General features: G+C 44.9%; 1 protein-coding gene across 1 annotated transcript in view; it reads left to right on the top strand.

Annotated features, from left to right (window-relative positions):
* Positions 1-216: 216 nt before the first annotated feature.
* Positions 217-21,775, top strand: part of LOC124721844 (heat shock 70 kDa protein 14-like) — a 195,796-nt gene continuing 174,237 nt past the window's right edge. The window contains exons 1-3 of the mRNA XM_047246975.1: positions 217-402; positions 564-644; positions 790-1,024. Coding sequence (XP_047102931.1) covers positions 343-402; positions 564-644; positions 790-1,024 — 376 coding nt within the window. The 5' untranslated portion in view covers positions 217-342. The remainder of the gene's footprint in view (positions 403-563; positions 645-789; positions 1,025-21,775) is intronic.

The raw sequence follows: 21,775 nt of genomic DNA on the forward strand, positions 1-21,775 counted from the left end.
ACGCGAAAGATAATATGGATCACAATTTCATTTTTATTTATTATGAAAATGTTTTCAATTAACAATTCAGTATTGATATTTTTATTTCTTTAATAATGCACTATTTCGCTAGTGGCATCTGGAAAAACGAAATTCGTACTAATTACTGAATATTTTCGTATTTCTTATTTTTATGACTGACATATCTCCCCTTCTAACATCCTTGATTACGTCTTTGACAGCAGAATACTTCTTTGAACGCTATGCAGAGGAAAACAAAGACGCGTTAATATTTGAGTTTTGGCGGCAGTAGTGTGTTGTTCGCGCATCGTGTACGGTTTGTTGTCGTCGAAGACTAGCAAAATGGCTGGTGTTTTTGGCATTCACGTGGGTAATTCTTCGGCCTGCTTGGCGTATTGTAAGGTTTGTAATGTTTTTCATATTTGTTGTTCACTGAGAACTTCTAATGTGCCAGAAGTGAAGTCATGAACGATTATTCTTCTAGCTCGAATGTATTCGTGAGAAACGTTCTAATAAGATCATATCAATGTAACTTTGACATTATTTTACGTTTTGTTTCTCAGGATGGGAAAGTTGATATTATAGCCGACGACAGTGGCAACAGAATAATGCCTGCAATAGTCGCGTTTGTAGACGGTGAAGAGGTAAGGAAATTTTGTACTAAGCAGCAGTTTATTTGAATAGTGCCCTCTAAGCTGAAATTGCCTGTTACTTCTTAATTTAGTTGGTTTACCACTGTTCCGTAATTCCGCTTCGTGATCAAAATTTAAGAGATCGAATGTGTTTCAGACTGTTGGACTCCCAGCGAAGGCAGCTCTTATTAGAAATGCCACATGTACAATCGTTCGCAATAAGAAACTCTTAAATGACAGTATTCCTGACGACGAACTTGAGCATCATATCAAGTCAGTGAAATGTAAAATAGTGACCGAAGGAGGCCTGAAATATGAAATCAGAGATGAAGACAAGATTGCTGTGTATACCCCAGAAGGAGCCATGACGTGCATTTACAAAAAGCTGTTTGGTATGTAGAAATGTTTTTATGCGTATCGCCCCGATCTCATATTCCTAGGAGTAGCTAGTATGGTTCATTGCGTGTAATCTCACAGGGGGTGAGAATGTGGCTATTTCAGAATTTAGTCATATTTGGAACATGGATGCCCACATGTCTCAGTAGTAAAACTGCCAAATAGCACTGTTCTAACTCTTACCATTTTTGATAAATTCAGGTTTGAAGATTCATGGGTGGGTACCCAGTCATTAGTCAGGAACCGGTTTCCGTATTCTCAGACACTTGCTATTCAGTAATGAGGTGACCTACAGACATAAAGTATTTTAGTCATGTACTGTGTGAGTCATTAAGTTGATATATTGCATAAAAAGTAGGATACATCTCTGTTTTTTATGAATAACGTTGAGAATTGCTCTTTCTCCGTGATGTGCTTTACATGTGTGATTTTTTACAAATTATAACTTCACAGAGGGGAAAAAATGCACTCTTCATCGTACGCACTATAACTCTTTAGTGCTAGCATTAAGTATAAATAACAATGACAAGCTTTTGGCATTGAAATTAGTAGTTCTTACCTTCACTTAAAGATGACTCCATCACAAAAAAGGGCAAATTTGACAAATTTCAAAGTCCTGTGGGGTACATAGACAATTGAATCACAATATGATTTTTTGCTGAAATGTTTATATATCTGTCAGCAATCTTATCTGCAAAGAATACAGGGCATTAATAATAAAAACGTGTATTCCTTGAAAAATTGACCTGTAGGCCAGAACTGTAAACAATTTAGAGCTGAAAACAGTTATGAATCATTTTTCTCAGTGGGTATGTTGTATTTCTTTGTTAAGTGTCTTTCCTGTGTAAAGAATTAAGGGACAATGTGGGTGCACAAATGAGGTGATACATCCATATTCTGTCACTGCAACTTAAAAAGACAAGTTAAATGAAACATAAGAAATGGTGTAAGCAGTAATGAGACACAGTAATAACTTTAAATATGTACTTATATGTACAGATACACAAATTTTACAAAGAACATTTTGATAAACAAATTCAAATATAAAGAAGGAAACTAACTTTAAAACCCTTCCACTTTGCATATAACTGTTTTCCTCGACATCTTGATGCAGAAGCAAAATGAGTTCACTTAAATGTGAGAGATATTATTTTTTTCCGAAGCACTTGTTGTCATGTTTATACAACTCCTCACTGTGTCTTTGTAATGATGGGAATCTGCCTGACGTGTAGTAGCATTGGAGAAGGGGACCCAAACAGCATCATTCCAAGCTAGCCATGAAGGGAATTGTAAATCAGCAGTAGGCATGCAGTTAATCTCAACATCTTTAAACTCATGTGATGCCTGGGAAATGGGTCCTGTGTGCCAGATTTTGTTGTATTTGAAAGCCACGTTCTGCCTGACTTGCAACCTTTTCTGCAAACCATTTCATGAGCTCCCATTGCGACACTGCTCCTTTCTTATATGTTGGAAGTCTCTTTATTATAAAGGTGTTAATTGCAGTGAGTAGTAATGTGTGGTGCAATCACATTACTGGAAATGTCATTGCTATACTGTACCTGTGTTCTGAGAAACCTTAATGTTACTTGATCTGTGAAGAAGCAGAGCATATTAGCACCCTGTATTGTCTGGAGTGCCCTGTGAACAATGCAACCAATTTTCCGATATAAGGAGCTCCTAACTCAGAAATGTAGAATTCAGCTCGTAATGGACAGTTTCAAGTTTTTATCTGCTCCACCTTTATTGAGTATTGTCAGAGTAACTTCTACTGTTGGTGTCCTAGAGCACATCGGACTTGGAGAAAGAACAATTAAAGAGATGCATGGTTTAATTGCTGCTCCAGAATGCAGGAGTGGTCAAAAGATGTTACCTGGAATTGTCAGAGAAGAAGTAGTTATATCTTACGAAAATGATAATATTTCAAGACTTTGTGCAAGGAATTAAAGACTCCTTCCACAATGGTTCATAACAAGAAGATTCACATAAAATTGCATGAAGGTTTCTTGAAATACAGGTACAGCACAGTGACAGTTTCAGAAACCCAATTGAAACAAGCATTTCTAGTCATTGCTACTATCACCTTTCTAATGAAGAGACTTCCAATGAATGCAAATGGGAGCACTGAAAAGACAACTAACAGTGAAATAATAATAAAAAATCCCGTGGAGGCCCGGGAAAAGAATAGGCCTCCGGTATGTTCTGCCAGTCGTAAAAGGCGATGAAAAAGGAATAACCACTAATAGGGCTAACCCCCCTTTTAGTGTGATTAGTTGGTTCAGGACAGAACTAAAGAAGCCTCGGACAAGCGCCGTCATGGTCGGGGATGACGCTTGAACCCTATGCCCGCCCACAATGGTAACGACACTGCTAGCCAACTGGAAAATGATTCAAATCCAAATAGAGGTGTTTTGCAGGATATGCTTCCTGCAATCACCCTAGAAGGAAAACAAAAACAGAGGATGAGATGGTCAGATGAAGTTAATCGACACCTCATGCTCTGTTATTACCAGGCAACAAACCTAGGAACCAACACAACTGGATACAGATCACAAGTATACACAACATTTATAATCAGAGGCGCAGAATTAAAATTTTTAACAGAACAACAACTAGCTGATCAGATCGGTGTAATAATAAAAAATAACAGGATACCCCAGTCAGAATTAGAAAACATCAAACAACAAGTACAACAAATACTGGAACAAAATATTGTGCAATCAGAAGAAGAAGAAAATACAGTAATGGACTCAAACATCCCAGAGCAAACAAACAAAGGACAACACGCATCAATTAAACAATCAGAGGAAAACGAAATCTTAAGACAGCCACCAGAACAAGCACAAATAGAACACGAAGTGACACACATGTTAGATATAGAAGAAAAAATTCAGCTGACATATATAGAATACAAAGACACAAATACAGACATTAGACCATTCTTGCATAGACCACCAAATAACCCACAAGTCGAAACAACAATAAAAACTATCAACACAATCATACACAACAAAATAAATGAAAACACAACTATGGAAGAGTTACAACTACTGGTTTATATAGGAGCACTCACTACACTAAATATACACACTAGGCAGAGATCAGAACCAACCAACACACAGAAGAAACCCACAAAACCAGCATGGCAACGCAGGCTACAGATCAGAATAGAAAAACTGAGGAAAGACATCGGACAGCTAACACAATTTATAAGAAATGAAATGTCAGAAAAAAAGCGAAAAAGGTTAGGTAAAATCTCACAACAAGAAGCGATAGAGCAATTAGATGAAAAGAAGCAGAAATTACAAGCATTGGCCAAAAAAGTGAAAATAGAAGGAAACAAAACCAAACATTCAACACAAACCAAAAGAAATTTTACCAGACAATAGATAACACACACATTAAAATAGACAATCCACCAAACATAACAGACATGGAACACTTCTGGAGCAACATATGGTCAAACCTGGTACAACATAACAGGCATGCACGGTGGATACAAGCAGAAACAGACACATACAAGATAATACCACAAATGCCTGAAGTGATAATTTTGCAACATGAAGTCACCCAAGCAATTAATTCTACTCACAATTGGAAAGCCCCTGGAAAAGATAAAATAGCAAATTTCTGGCTAAAGAAGTTCACCTCAACACATTCACATCTAACTAAATTATTTAACAGTTATATTGCAGACCCATACACATTCCCTGATACACTTGCACATGGAATAACCTATCTGAAACCTAAAGATCAAGCAGACACAGCAAACCCAGCTAAATATCGCCCCATAACATGCCTACCAACAATCTACAAAATATTAACTTCAGTCATTACACAGAAATTAATGACACATACAACACAGAACAAAATTATAAATGAAGAACAAAAAGGCTGCTGCAAAGGAGCACGAGTATGTAAAGAGCAACTGATAATAGATACAGAGGTGACATATCAAGCTAAAACTAAACAAAGGTCGCTACACTACGCATACATTGATTACCAAAAAGCCTTTGATAGTGTACCCCAGTCATGGTTACTACAAATATTGGAAATATACAAAGTAGATCCTAAATTGATACAGTTCCTAAACATAGTAATGAAAAATTGGAAAACCACACTTAATATCCAAACAAATTCAAATAATATCACATCACAGCCAATACAGATTAAGCGTGGAATATACCAAGGAGACTCATTAAGTCCTTTCTGGTTCTGCCTTGCTCTGAACCCACTATCCAACATGCTAAATAATACAAATTATGGGTACAATATTACTGGAACATACCCACACAAAATCACACATTTGCTATACACGGATAATCTAAAACTACTGGCGGCAACAAATCAACAACTCAACCAATTACTAAAGATAACAGAAGTATTCAGCAATGATATAAATATGGCTTTTGGAACAGACAAATGTAAGAAAAATAGCACTGTCAAGGGAAAACACACTAAACAAGAAGATTACATATTGGATAACCACAGCGACTGCATAGAAGTGATGGAAAAAACAGATGCCTATAAATATCTAGGATACAGACAAAAAAATGAGAATAGATAATACAAATATTAAAGAAGAACTAAAAGAACAATATAGACAAAGACTAACAAAAATACTGAAAACAGAATTGACAGCAAGAAACAAGACATAAGCTATAAATACTTATGCTATACCAATATTGACCTACTCATTTGGAGTAGTGAAATGGAGTAACACAGACCTAGAAGCACTCAATACACTTACACGATCACAATGCCACAAATATAGAATACATCACATACATTCAGCAACTGAAAGATTCACATTAAGCAGAAAGGAAGGAGGAAGGGGATTTATCGATATAAAAAACCTACATTATGGACAGGTAGACAATTTAAGAAAATTCTTTCTAGAACGAGCAGAAACTAGCAAAATACACAAAGCGATCACTCGTATAAATACATCGGCTACACCACTGCAATTTCATAACCACTTCTACAACCCTTTAGATCACATAACATCAACAGATACGAAGAAAGTAAATTGGAAAAAGAAAATACTACATGGCAAGCACCCGTATCATCTAACGCAGCCACACATCGATCAAGACACATCCAACACATGGCTAAGAAAAGGCAATATATACAGTGAGACGGAAGGATTCATGATTGCAATACAGGATCAAACAATAAACACCAGATATTACAGCAAGCATATTATTAAAGATCCCAATACCACAACAGATAAATGCAGACTTTGCAAACAACAAATAGAAACAGTAGATCACATCACAAGCGGATGTAAAATACTAGCAAATACAGAATACCCCAGAAGACATGACAATGTAGCAAAAATAATACATCAACAGCTTGCCTTACAACATAAACTTATAAAACAACACGTTCCCACATACAAGTATGCACCACAAAATGTACTGGAGAATGATGAATACAAATTATACTGGAACAGAACCATTATAACAGACAAAACAACACCACATAACAAACCTGACATCATACTCACCACTAAAAGAAGAAATTAACACAACTAATTGAAATATCCATACCCAATACAACAAATATACAAAAGAAAACTGGAGAAAAAATTGAAAAATACATCCAACTGGCTGAGGAAGTCAAGGATATGTGGCACCAGGATAAAGTTGACATTATACCAATTATACTATCAACTACAGGAGTCATACCACACAATATCCACCAGTACATCAATGCAATACAGCTACATCCAGACTTGTATATACAACTACAGAAATCCATAATTATTGATACATGTTCAATTACCCGAAAGTTCCTAAATGCAATATAACATATACCACACAGTTAAAAGGAAGCCACGCTTGAAGAAGGTCCGCGTCACTTTCCATTTTTGACCAGACATAACGCCTGAGAAAAGAAAGAAAGAAATAATAACAATAATAATAGTAACAATAATGATAATAATAATTTATTATCATTCAGCTCTTACAGCAATAGACAGTCATAAGCGTACATTTCTATATGAACTACTATATCAATGTAATTTAGTTTACATGAAATAGGTAATACTAGAAATTATATGTTAGAGAGCAGCATTTTCATTTCCAATACATTTGTCAACTGGGTAAAGAGGTTGTTTACTAGTAGCTTATACAGAAGCGTCTGATTCCACCCGTCTGCTTTGACCCATGACGTCACAAGTATGACGGAAACGACCGTCCACTATGACTCCAATATGGCGCCTATGACTTCATTACGTAAACATAACAAACATGAAAATACATCGAAACACACACACACACACACACACACACACACACACACACACACACACACACACACACCTTCCACGAAAAACTTAATCAAACTAATGGGGCAAGTGTAGCTAATTGGGGGTTTTTGGGTGGGGACAATTAAATATAATCACACGCCACTAACCCAAACGACAAAAAACACTAAAATGACAAGACCCCACAACTTCCACTACACACAAAATCCACTGGAATCGATCACTTCCCTTGGTCGACAGAAACAACTGCTACCACACTATAAATCTCAGAAATTGCTCCACCACCACACCTAATCCTACCACACAAAACACACACACACACACACACACACACACACACACACACTCTAGGAAATCAAAATTGCAATCAAACACTTCCCTTGACCTGTTATCTTTACGACACATCCACATATAGCCATCCCTGGTCAGAGATGCCAAAACTTTAGTAAGTCTCATTGCTTCACGACACACTGAACACTTCACGACTTCAGCCAACAGCCCGCATTGCTGAAGAAATTCTATTAGAGACAACGCACTATCCCCCGTCATCGCAGGCAACCAAAAACTGTTGACCTTGTCAGTCATATCCATACCTACCAAAGACATAAGCAAAGAAATTTACCAAAATTTACACATGAACAGAAAAGAAACTACAGTAACGTCAACATAACAAGACCAAAATCATTAATTCATTGAAATATATTCCACTGAAGGCACAGTCACCACTGATACTACACACATGCAATGCTACCACACAAGTGAACCCCATATGCCACATAACACGCTACCCATAAACACACCACCAGAGAGAACCACCGACCGCAACAATACGCCACCTATAAACACGCCACACACACACACACACACACACACACACACACACACACACACACACACACACACACTAAACCAAAAACATCACCTAACATACAAATACACCACTGGAGACCACCACCGATCACATCAAAACAACACCTACAAACACGCCACTCTCACAAACTAAACTCCGCGCCGTGGTGACATCACACACCACAACAGCCTTACGTCACGAGTCAAAGCCGACGGGTGGGATCAAACGCTTCCGTCGACCCGCTTATACAATTTAGCTTTAAAAATATTTATAGGCAATTCTGTAAAATCTACCCTTGGCCTATTAAACATCCTTAATCCAAAGGCTAGGTAGGAGTTACATGATTTAGATGATGTGTGGTATGGTATGTCTACATGTGTGCTGTTTCTAGTGTCAAAACTATGTACATCAGTTCTCAGTGTTGAAATTAGAAACGTTGTTTCTAACATAGAATAAAACATTATAGATGAATAAGTTTACTGTTGTCAGACATTCCAGTTTAATGAACAGAAGTTTACGATGTTCTGTTTTATCAGAATCTGTCATTATTCTTATTACTTTCTTCTGCAACAATAAAATGTCATTTGCTTAACAACTGCTACCCCTTAAAAAATTCCGTATGATATGATAGATTGGAAGAAAGCAAAATTTTGTGATCTTGCATAATTATTTGGAACGTATCTTTTTAAATTTGTGGTTATGAATATAATAGAGGGAAACATTCCACGTGGGAAAAATATATCTAAAAACACAGATGATGTGACTTTCCAAATGAAAGTGCTGGCAGGTAGATAGACACACAAACATACACATGAAATTAAAGCTTTCACAACAAACTGTTGCCTCATCAGGAAAGAGGGAAGGAGATGGAAAGACGAAAGGATGTAGGTTTTAAGGGAGAGGGTAAGGAGTCATTCAAATCCCGGGAGCGGAAAGACTTACCTTAGGGGGAAAAAAAGGGTATACACACTCTCTCTCTCTCTCTCTCTCTCTCTCTCTCTCTCTCTCTCTCTCTCTCTCACACACACACACACACACACACACACACACACACACACCTGCACATACACAGACACAGCAGACATGTCTGTGTATGTGCGGATGGATATGTGTATGTGTGTGCGCGCGAGTGTATACCCCTTTTTTCCCCCTAAGGTAAGTCTTTCCGCTCCCAGGATTGGAATGACTCCTTACCCTCTCCCTTAAAAGCCACATCCTTTCGTCTTTCCCTCTCCTTCCCTCTTTCCTGATGAGGCAACAGTTTGTTGCGAAAGCTTGAATTTCATGTGTATGTTTGTGTTTGTTTGTGTGTCTATCGACCTGCCAGCACTTTCGTTCGGTAAGTCACATCATCTGTGTTTTTAGATATAAATTTGTAGTTAAATAAATAACTCTTGAAAAGTCTAGAAAATATATTTTTAATATGTGGTTTCCAGGCCAATTTATTGTCAGTAAGAACACCTAAAAGTTTAGTAGTTTTTAATTCATGATGGTTAGGAATCTCTTAGAGGCTAAAATTAAGTACGTGTGTTTTACTTTCATTTAGTAAGAAAACATCGCAGTACCCACATCCTGCGAGTCCTCACTCAGTGAAAACTAACCAATATGCAAAGATGTTTTGTGTTGGCCTTGTAGGTACTGCGATGTTTGCATATGTCTGGTTATGATTAACCAATCATATCCGCTCATCTGGAGATAGATTGAGTCGAAAGTTGATCGAAAGGTAGCGATTTGAAGGGCAAAAGGGAAAAAAGTGCCAAGGCAAGAGCCAAGGGAAAGAAACCTGTGTGATAGTTGGGTCAGATTTTACGAGCAGTAGCAGTTTTCTTGCTGTCTGCAACAGGTCACGCAAGGCTAGATTTTGATTCTAGTGGGTATCTTGCAGGCAGATGCCTTTGATGTTGTGCAGTGGTGTTTCTCGGCGGCTGCAGCTTCTCGGTCAGTGTCAGCATACCAGTAACAGTTAGGTTCATCATCATTTAGTGTCTTGATAGGTTGTATATTGGATTAACAGTGTAGGGTGGTGTTGGCGGTTTCTTTGTGCGTTAGTGTGCGAGCTTGTCAGCTTCCCTGTTGTAGCCTGTTGGTCGGCTATAATAGCAACTGGCATATCCAGTCAATGTTGCTGATGTTGTCATGTGAGAATTTATAAATAAACACGGATTAGTAATAAAAACAATAAAGGTCTGAACACCGATCCTTGTAGCACTCCAGGCCTAACATAAACCAAATTTGACTTCTCGCTATCAATGCACACAACTTGGTGTGTGCCCCCCTGCGGGTCCGGGGGTTAGAATAGGCCCGAGGTATTCCTGCCTGTCGTAAGAGGTGACTAAAAGGAGTCCCTCCCCTTCAAGGGGGTAGTTAGCGCCTGTGTCCTGAGACGGATGGTTCCACGACCTATATTTGTGGTCATTTTGGTTTTTCACTTCTTCTCGTTTCTTCCTTCCATTGTTGGTTTCTTTCTTTGTTCTTCTCCATCTCACTGTCTTCCTTACTCTTTCCCTTGCCTTCTTCTCCTTGCCTTCTTCTCCTTGCCTTCTTCTCCTTGCCTTCTTCTCCTTGCCTTCTTCTCCTTGCCTTCTTCTCCTTGCCTTCTTCTCCTTGCCTTCTTCTCCTTGCCTTCTTCGGTCTCCGTCTCAGGGTTTGAGACAGTCTGTCCTCTCTCTCCCTCTCTCTCTTCTTTTTCCTCTTCTTCCTTCCTCCCTGTGCGCGCCTGAAGGCCGACCCACGCGTTCGCACGCGTAGCTGGTGACGGGGTAACGCGTAATTCCCCGCCCTGGGTAGACAAGTAAGGCACGCACGTACCCCCTGGTAAAGGTCAGGCCCAGGGAGGGGTGATTGCCTGAGCTGATACCTTCTGACCATGCCGATTGGTCCCTCCGTCTGTTTCTCGGGAGGTGTGACCTGAGGTGTAAATATTCACTTAAGGCGGGAGTGCCCTCTGAGAGGGTCCCCACAAGGAAGGAGCGTGCCATCGGAGACGCTGGCAATCATGGGGGATTCCTCTGCAATGGATTTTTCTTCTTCTTCTCTCTCGACTTCTGCCCACAAACGGAAACTTGACCAGCCACCAGTGACAAAAGTACTACCGCCTGCCCCACAATTCGTGGTAGTTTCTCGATTTGAGGATGGAAAGGATTTTTCCTCTGTCAACCCTTTCGTTATCCAGAAGGGCGTAGATTCCATAGCCGGATCGGTCAAGTGTTGTACCAGGTTGCGTAATGGTACCTTGTTACTGGAAACTGAGAGCGCCTTTCAGGCACAAAAACTGCTTCGGGCCACACTCCCGTACACGTTCCCTGTCCGGGTGGAGGCTCACCGCACTTTGAATTCTTCTCATGGTGTTGTATATACTAGATCACTCGACGGATTGACTGACGAGGAGATTCAGTCTTTCCTCGCTGAGCAGGGCGTGACGGCTGTCCGTAGGGTCATGAAAAAGGTCAACAATGACCTTGTACCGACCCGGACACTTTTCTTGACCTTTGATAGTGTTCAGCTGCTGTCGCACATCAAAGCGGGCAACGAGGTTATTTCTGTTCGCCCCTATGTCCTGACACCTACGCGCTGCTACCAGTGTCAGCATTTTAATCACACTCGCCAGTCTTGTTCCAATGCGGCTAAATGTGTCACTTGTGGCAGGGATGTCCATGAGGGTGACTGTCCACCTCCGTCTCCTCGTTGTGTGAACTGTCATGGTGACCATGCAGTGTCCTCCCGCAACTGTCCCATCTACAAGGAAGAACGCTGTATCCAAGAAATTCGGGTCAAAGATAAAGTGTCCACCTCGGCTGCTCGCAAGCTATTTGCTAGTAGGAGGCCCACGCTGCTGCCAGCGGGGAGATACAGTACTGTCCTTGCCTGTCCTCAGACTACCAGGGAGGTGGCGACACAGGCATGCGATCTGACCTTCAGCACCACGGTCGTCCGTTCGGCCAGTGCTAAGATCGCGCGGTGGATGTCTCCTCTTCCTCCCGTCACCCCTCAGACACAAGCACCTTCATCAGCTTCTGCCAAGACGAAGACCCAGAAGTCAGATGCATGGGCCTTCAAGAAGGAACCGTCCCGTGCAGACTTCCTACGTACCTCGAACTCCAAGCCATCGACCAGTACTTCAACTAAACGACCTTCCAAGAAGGCTCATAGGAAGCACAGTTCTCCTTCTCCGCCACGGCACATTTCTTATCCTGCGCCACCCAGCCGATGCCGCCCCAGGCCGTCATCCCTTTTGCTTGGCCGCACCGCTGGTAGCCGAACATCTGGCTGTTCACCTGCAGAGAAAGCTCCCCCTCCCGGCCATCTTAACAAGATGGCCGATGAACCTATAGAACCAATGGACGATGACTGTCCGCCTACTGATAGCGGCAGCAGAGCTCGCTCGAAGCCAGGCCCTCAGCGGCCTTCGAGGTGACCCCTTCTTTCATCTTCCTTTTCTTCTCACGATGGCACTTATTCACTGGAATATTCGCAGCATTCGCTCGAACCAAGAGGACTTGAAGTTGCTGCTCCGCTTGCACTGTCTGCTCGTCGTAGCCCTCCAGGAAACGAAGCTACACCCATGCGATCAAATTGCCTTGGCACACTACACCTCTGTGCGTTTTGACCGACACCCTGTGGTAGGTATTCCGGCTCATGGAGGGGTTATGTTGCTGGTCTGGGATGATATTTACTACGATCCCATCACATTGCACACCGGCTTGCAGGCAGTTGCCATCCGAATTACTCTCCCCACTTTTACATTTTCCATTTGTACCGTTTACACTCCATCGTCGTCTGCCGTTACCAGGGCAGACATGATGCGAATTATTGCTCAGTTATCTGCACCATTTTTGTTAACTGGAGACTTCAATGCCCACCATCCCCTTTGGGGCTCTCCAGCATCCTGCCCGAGGGTCTCTCTGTTAGCAGACCTTTTCAACCAGCTCAATCTTGTCTGCCTCAATACTGGCGCCCCTACTTTTCTTTAGGACACATATCACACCTGTTCCCATTTAGACCTCTCTATATGTACTACCCAACTTGCACGCCGGTGTGAGTGGTATGCACTTTCTGATACATATTCGAGCGACCACTTCCCGTGTGTTATCCATCTCCTGCATCATACCCCCTCTCCGTGCTAAACTAGTTGGAACATCTCCAAAGCAGACTAGGGGCTCTTCTCTTCCAGGGCGACCTTTCAGGATCAAACTTCCACAAGCTGCGATAGTCAGGTCGCACACCTCATGGAAGTCATTCTCACTGCTGCTGAATATTCCATCCCTCACACTACTTCTTCTCCACGTCGCGTACCGGTCCCCTGGTGGACCACAGCATGTAGGGACGCTTTACGTGCTTGTCGACGTGCTTTATGCACCTTTAAACGCCACCCTACAGTGGTGAATTGTATCAATTATAAACGATTACGTGTGCAGTGTCGTCATATTATTAAAGGAAGCCAGCTGGGCTGCTTTCACAAGCACCTTCAACAGTTTTACCCCTTCTTCTGTTGTCTGGGGTAGCCTGCGCCGGCTACCTGGCACTAAGGTCCACTCACCAGTTTTTGGCTTGACGGTCGCGAATGACGTCCTTGAGGCCCCTGAGGATGTCTCCAATGCCTTTGGCCGCTTTTTCGCAGAGGTTTCGAGCTCCGCTCATTACCACCCTGCCTTCCTCCCCCGAAAACAGGCAGAGGAGGCTAGGCCACCTAACTTCCGCTCCTCGAATCGTGTAAGTTATAATGCCCCATTCACCATGCGGGAACTCGTAAATGCACTTGCCCGGTCACGGTTCTCCACTCCAGGGCCTGATTCTATTCATATTCAGATGCTGAAGAACCTTTCTCCTGCGGGTAAAGGTTTCCTTCTTTATACTTATAATCGCGTCTGGATTGAGGGACATGTTCCCGCATGCTGGCGCGAGTCTATTGTTGTACCGATTCCTAAGCCGGGGAAGGACAAGCACTTGCCTTCCAGTTATCGACCCATCTCGCTTACCAGCTGTGTGTGTAAGGTGATGGAGCGAATGGTTAACTCTCGTTTGGTTTAGATGCTCGAATCTCGATGCCTACTTACCAATGTACAATTTGGATTTCGTAGGCGCCGCTCTGCTGTTGACCATCTGGTTACCTTGTCGACCTTTATTATGAATAACCTCTTTGCGGTAGCACCCGACCGCGGCTGTGTTCTTTGATTTGGAGAGGGCTTATGACACCTGTTGGAGGGCGGGCATTCTTCGCACCATTCATACATGGGGCCTTCGCGGTCGCCTCCCACTTATTATTCGTTCCTTTTTAATGGATCGACAGTTCAGGGTACGTGTGGGTTCTGTCCTGTCAGACACCTTTCGCCAGGAGAATGGGGTGCCACAAGGCTCAGTTTTGAGCGTCGCTCTCTTCGCCATAGCGATCAATCCAATAATGGATTGCCTCCCAGCTGATGTATCAGGCTCCCTTTTCGTGGACGATTTTACCATCTATTGCAGCGCGCATCGTACATGTTTCCTGGAGCGCTGTCTTCAGCGTTCTCTTGACCGTCTTTACTCCTGGAGTGTCGCCAATGGCTTCTGTTTTTCTGCCGAGAAGATGGTCTGTATTAACTTCTGGTGCTACAAAGAATTTCTCCCACCGTCGTTACGACTCGGTCCTGTTGCTCTCCCATTCGTGGAGGCAACAAAATTTTTAGGTCTTACATTTGACAGGAAACTTAGCTGGTCTCCACATGTCATATTTGGCTGCCCGTTGTACCCGTTCTCTACATGTTCTCCGTGTTCTCAGTGGTATGTCATGGGGAGCGGATCGAACCGTCCTACTTCGCCTATATCGGTCGATCGTCCACTCCAAGCTGGATTATGGGAGCTTCGTATACTCCTCTGCACGGCTGTCCATCTTACGCCGCCTCAACTCCATACAACATCGGGGTTTACGTCTTGCAATCGGAGCGTTTTGTACTAGTCTTGTCAAGAGTCTTCATGCCAAAGCCGGTGAATTGCCACTCACATACCGGCGCGATATACTGCTTTGTCGGTATGCCTGTCGGCTACTGTCAATGCCCGACCACCTGTCTTATCGTTCCTTTTTTGACAACTCTCTCGACCGTCAATACGGGTTGTATGTCTCTGCCCTGCTACCCCCTGGAGTTCGCTTTCGTCGCCTCCTTCAACACCTTGATTTTTCACTCCCTGCAACCTTTAGAGTGGGCGATAGCCACACGCCACCTTGGCTCCAGGCTCAGGTTCGCGTTCACCTTGACCTCAGCTCGCTCCCAAAGGAGGTTACCCCCGGTTCGGTATACCACTCCCGTTTTGTCGAACTTCGTTTGAAGTTCATTAATATGACCTTGATTTATACAGGTGGCTCTAAGACCAATGACGGGGTCAGGTGTTCTTTTATTGTCGGGGCACAAAGTTTCAAATACCGGCTCCATGGCCATTGTTCGGTCTTCACAGCTGAGCTCTTTGCCCTCTACCAGGCTGTTCTTTACATCTGCCGCCACCGACATTCTGCTTATGTCATCTGCTCCGATTCCCTGAGCGCCATCCAGAGCCTAAGTGATCCGTATCCAGTTCACCCTTTCGTGCACCGGATCCAACGCTCTCTTCAGCAGCTGGTGGACGACGGTTCTCTGGTTAGCTTTATGTGGGTTCCTGGCCATGTCAGTATCCCTGGGAACGAAGCTGCAGATGCCGCAGCCAAGGCTGCGGTCCTCCAGCCTCGGACAGCTTCTTGTTGTGTCCCTTCATCAGATTGTAGCAGGGTCATTTGTCGGCGCATTTTATCGCTGTGGCATGCCGATTGGGCTGCACTTACGAACAACAAGCTTCGGCCCCCCAGGGGGTCCACAACTCTTTTGTGGATACGTGCGTAGCGAGCACGGGACCCCGAGCTAATATGGCCCTCCTTCCTTTCCGGGCTGCATACCTTCCTTTTCCGCATCCTTCCCTATCCCCCGTCTTCGCCCCCCCCCCCCCCCTCCCCTCACCTCTGGCTCTTTCCTTCCCTTTCTCCCCCTCTGGGAGTATGGTTTGTGCCTACGTCCGGAGACGGACGTTCGTAAATGTAACGCATTCTTCGCCGTCTCTGCTTGTATGTCTTCATCCTTCCTTTGTCCTTCTCTTTTCCTTACCTCTTCTCTTTACCCTTTTCTCCGCTGCGGCGTTTGAGACCTCTCTTCTTTCCTTTCCCTTTCTTTGTTTTTCCCTTTCTCTTTCTTCCTCCCTGTGCATGTCTGAAGGCCTACCCACGCATTTTCCTGCGTAGCCGGTGACGGGGTAACGCGTAATTCCCCGCCCCGGTTAGACAGGTAGGACACGTACATACCCCCTGGTAACAGCCAGGCCCAGGGAGGGGTGATTACCCGAGCTGATACCTTCCGAAAGTGCCGATTGGTCTCTCCGTCCGTTTGTCGGAAGGTGTGAACAATCACCTAAGGCGGGAGTGTCCTCAGAGAGGGCCCCCACAAGGGAGGAGCGCGCCATTGGAGACGCCGGTAATCATGGGGGATTCTTCTGCAATGGTTTCCTCACCTTCCACTATGTCTGCTCACAAGCGTAAGTTCACTGAGTCTCAGCCACAGACAGTTCTTCCATCGTTGCCACAGTTCCTTGTTGTTTCTCGGTCTGATGAAGGTCACGACTTCTCCACGGTCAACCCTTTCATTATTCAGAAAGGTGTCGACGCAATTGCAGGTCTTGTAAAGTCTTGTTCCAGATTACGGAATGGCTCCTTGTTGTTAGAAACAGTCAGTGCCCTCCAGGCACAAAAATTGCTGCGTACTTCACTTCTCCACACCTTCCCTGCCCACGTGGAACCGCACCGTACTTTAAATTCCACGCGTGGAGTCGTTTATACACGCTCCCTCGATGGATTGTCTGACGACGAAATTCAGCACTACCTGTCTGACCAGGGTGTAACGGCTGTTCATAGAGCTATGAAAAGGGTTGACACGAATATCATTCCAACCCGCACTGTCCTCTTGACATTTGACAAAGTTCAACTCCCATCCAAAATCAAAGCAGGCTATGAGATAATTTCCGTTCGCCCTTACGTCCCAAACCCTACGCGTTGCTATCAATGTCAGCGGTTCAATCACACCAGCCAGTCCTGTTCCAATCCGGCCAAATGTGTTACGTGTGGCAAGGATGCCCATGAGGGTGCTTGTCCATGTCCATCCCCTCGCTGCATCAACTGTATGGGTGACCACGCTGCTTCCTCTCGAGATTGCCCCATTTTTAAAGACGAAAAATCAGAGTGAAGGAAAAGCTGTCAACCTTTGCTGCTCGAAAATTATTCGCCAGTCGACAGCCCACCATGCCTCAGACAGGAAAATACAGCACTGTCCTTGCTTATCCGCAGCCAACAAAGGAGGCGGCCACGCGGACTTGTGACCTCACCTTTAGTGCCACGGTCGTCAGATCGGCCAGCGCAAAGATCGCCCGTTCAACCTCACCACTTTCGCCTGCCCACTCTATGGCTCACTCTTCATCGGGTTCTGCTAGATCTCGAGCCCAAAAGTCAGACACCAAGACTTTGAAAAAAGAGCATACTCGTGAAGATTTTTTACGTACCCTAACTTCACAACCATCGGTTCCTCCTTCATCTAAACATCATATTTCCAAGAAGGCTAATAAGAAACCCAGTTCATCTCCTTCTCCGCCAAGGCGTGTCTCATCTACAGCACCACCTGGCGGAAATCGCCCTCGGCCGTCTTCTGTGTCGCCGAGGCGCACTGCTGGCGACCGATCAACCAGCCGATCGCTGGTGGCAGGAGCTGCTCCTGAACAACCTATGGATCAGGATCTTCTGCCTTCGGCTGAATGCCATTCCATGCTGTCGGTCGCAAGCTCTGAGCAGTCGTTGAGTTGACGGCAACCTTGGTCACATTCCTCCATTTTCTGTTCACCCTATGTCCATTATCCACTGGAATATCCGCAGCATTCGAGCCAATCGGGATGAATTGTCGATCCTCTTACGATCCTACTCGCCGGTCATCTTCTGTCTTCAGGAAACAAAGCTGCGTCCCCATGACCGCTTTGTTCTCCCCCATTTTTCAGTCCGTCCGATTTGATCTCCCCTCTGTTGAAGGCACTCCGGCCCATGGAGGACTCCTGATCCACTTAAACACTTCCTTCCAAGCTGTCGCTGTCCGTCTTTCCCTTTCTGGATATACCTTTTCTCTTTGTACTGTATACATTCCATCATCCACACCAATGGCACGAGCTGATCTCCTTCATCTTCTTGGTCAGCTTCCACCCCCCTATTTGCTGGTTGGGGACTTCAATGCCCACCACCCGCTTTAGGGATCTCCACATCCTTGTCCACGTGGCTCACTATTGCTAGACGTCTTCCACCAAGCGGATCTAGTTTGCCCCAACACTGGGGTCCCTACATTTTTGTCTGCCTCTACGACAAATTTCTCTCATTTGGACCTTTCGGTCGGTACTGTTCCGCTAGCTCGGCGCTTCGAATGGTTCGCCCTTGATGATACACACTCGAGTGAACACTTTCCATGTGTCCTTAGACTGCAGCCCCAACTGCCCTATATGCGCCCGCGACGCTGGAAGTTTGCCCAAGCCGATTGGACACTTTTTTCATCTCTAGCGACATTCGATGACCGTCACTTTCCTAGCGTCGGCGATGGGGTCTCACATATTACCGACGTTATTCTTACAGCTGCGGAACGTTCAATACCACGCACCTCCGAATTGCCCCGGCGCCCCCCAGTTCCTTGGTGGAACGAGGCATGCCGTGACGTAATACGTGAGCGGCGACGTGCTCTTCGCGTTTTCCGCCACCATCCTACTTTGGCCAACTGTATCCGCTATAAGGCGTTCCGTGCGCGATGCCGTTGCGTCATCCGCGATAGCAAGAAGGCAAGCTGGAAATTCTTTATTAGCTCATTTAACACCTTCACTCCCTCCTCCGGAAGTTTGGAGTCTGATTCGACGGTTATCAGGCGCGCCTAGTTTCTCCCCGGTCTCTGGGCTCACTGTCGCGTGTGATACGTTAGTGGACGCCGTCGCAATTTCTAACTCCTTGGGTAAACATTTTGCTGAGATTTCGAGCTCTTCAAATTAGCCACCAGCGTTTCTCCCGAAGAAACATGCAGCGGAAGTGCAACCTCTTGCTTTCTTCTCTCAAAGTCGCGAGAGCTATAATACTGTTTTCTCCATGCGGGAACTCCAACATGCACTCTCTTCTTCTCGCTCCTCCGCCCCAGGACCGGATGGTATCCACATCCAAATGTTCCTGCATTTATCAACCCATAGTCTGCGTTACCTCCTTCACCTTTATAATCGAATTTGGACCGACAGTACTTTTCCCAGACGATGGCGGGAAGCTATCGTCGTTCCTGTTCCGAAACCTGGAAAGGACAAACATCTCCCCTCTAGCTATCGCCCCATTTCTCTCGCGAGTAGTGTGTGTAAGGTTTTGGAGCGTATGGTGAATTGCCCTTTAGCTTGGTGACTGGAGTCCCGCAGTCTTTTAACACCTGCCCAATGCGGTTTCCGAAAGCATCGTTCTGCAGTTGACCATCTTGTTTCTCTCTCCACTTATATCATGAACAATTTTCTCCGGGAACGCCAAACAGTAGCAATATTTTTTGATCTGGAGAGAGCATACGATACCTGTTGGAGGACAGGCATCCTCCGCACACTGTTCTCTTGGGGCTTTCGAGGTCGGCTGCCCCTTTTTCTTCGTGAATTTATGACAGAGCGCACATTTAGAGTGCGGGTGAACACTACTCGCTCCCGTACTTTCTCCCAAGAAAACGGGGGTACCCCAGGGCTCCGTGCTAAGTGTTGTACTGTTTGCTATTGCCATAAATCCAATTATTGATTGTCTCCTTCCTGATGTCTCGGGCTCCCTCTTTGTGGACGATTTTGCGATCTTCTACAGCTCTCAACGGACCAGCCTTCTTGAACGACGTCTTCAAGGATGTCTCGATTGCCTCTACTCTTAGAGCACCGAAACCGGCTTCCGTTTTTCTCCCAGTAAGACCATTTGTGTTAATTTTTGGCGACGTAAGGAGTTTCTTCCACCCTCCTTACATCTAAGACATGTCAACCTTCCATTTTCGGACGTCGCTAAATTCTTGGGTCTTATGTTTGACAGAAAACTGTGCTGGTCCTCCCACGTTTCCTATCTTTCGGCTCGCTGTCTGCGATCGCTCAACACCCTCCGTGTCCTGAATGGTATGTCCTGGGGAGCAGACCGAGTGGTCCTTCACCGCGTCTATTGCGCCTTAGTGCGCTCGAAATTGGACTATGGAAGCATAGTTTACTCCTCTGCTCAGCCGTCTATTCTTCGTTGTCTCGACTCTATCCACCACCGAGGATTACGTTTAGTGTCTGGAGGTTTTTACACCAGCCCTGTGGAAAGCCTTTATGCTGAGACTGCTGAACCTCCACTGTCCAATCGGCGAGCAGTCCTTCTGAGTCGTTATGCTAGCCATCTGTCTTCCATGCCTGCTAATCCAGCCCATGACATTTTTTTCGACACCTCCTTTGATGTAGGGTATGCAGGCCGCCCCTCCTCCCTACTACCACCGGGAGTCCGCGTTTCGTCAACTGCTCCATTCTCTTTCCTTCCGCTTTCCTAAAACCTTCCTGACAACTTGGGGTACAGCACCGCCTTGGCTCCATCCCCGGATCTGCCTGCTCCGTGACCTTTGTCAATTTCCCAAGGATGGTACCCCTTCACTTGTTTATCGCCGGGCATTTGCTGCTCTATGTGCACAAATGAAGGAAGCCACATTTATTTACACTGATGGCTCGAAAACATCGTTAGGTGTAGGGAGTGCCTATATTGTTGGCAACACCCTATATCAGTTTCGGCTTCCTGACCAGTGTTCGGTTTATACTGTAGAACTTTACACTGTTCTCCAGGCTGTCCACTACATCCACCGCCATCAGCGGATACAGTATGTTATCTGCTCAGATTCTCTCAGCTCTCTCCTCAGTCTCCTAGCTCTTTACCCTGTGCACTCTCTGGTCCACCGGATTCAGGACTGTCTGCGCTTGCTCCACCTGGGGGCATCTCGGTGGCGTTCCTCTGGCTCCCGGGACACGTTGGTATCTGTGGAAATGAGGCGGCTGATGTTGCGGCCAAGGCTGCAGTCTCTCTTCTTCGGCCAGCTATTCAATCGATTCCCATCGCCGATCTACGGAGCATTTTATGTCATCGTGTTGTTCTTTTATGGCACCCAGATTGGTCGACACTTCCCCATAATAAATTGCGGGACGTGAAAGCTCTTCCTTGTGCTTGGACCTCTTCCTCCCGAACGCGTCGTCGGGAGGAGGTAATTTTAACTAGCCTCCGGATAGGGCACTGTCTTTTTAGCCATCGACATCTTTTAAGCGGCGATCCTTCCCCACTCTGTCCCAACTGCTCTCAGCTTTGGACGGTAAGACACCTTTTAATTGAGTGCCCCCATTTTACTCTGTTATGCGCCTGTCTACAGCTGTCGCCTGATATATCGTCAATTTTAGCAGATGACACGCGCTCGGCCGATCGCGTTCTCGAGTTTATTAGTGCCAGTGAAATGACGTCAGTCATTTGAAGCTTTTTTTTTTGGGGACAACCAACCCCTTTCTGTAGTGGATTTTGAAGCCTTCCTTCTGCTTTTAGTTTCTCCAATTTTTTGAGTTTCG

This window comes from Schistocerca piceifrons, chromosome X (genome assembly GCF_021461385.2).
Source record: "Schistocerca piceifrons isolate TAMUIC-IGC-003096 chromosome X, iqSchPice1.1, whole genome shotgun sequence".
Classification (NCBI taxonomy): domain Eukaryota; kingdom Metazoa; phylum Arthropoda; class Insecta; order Orthoptera; family Acrididae; genus Schistocerca; species Schistocerca piceifrons.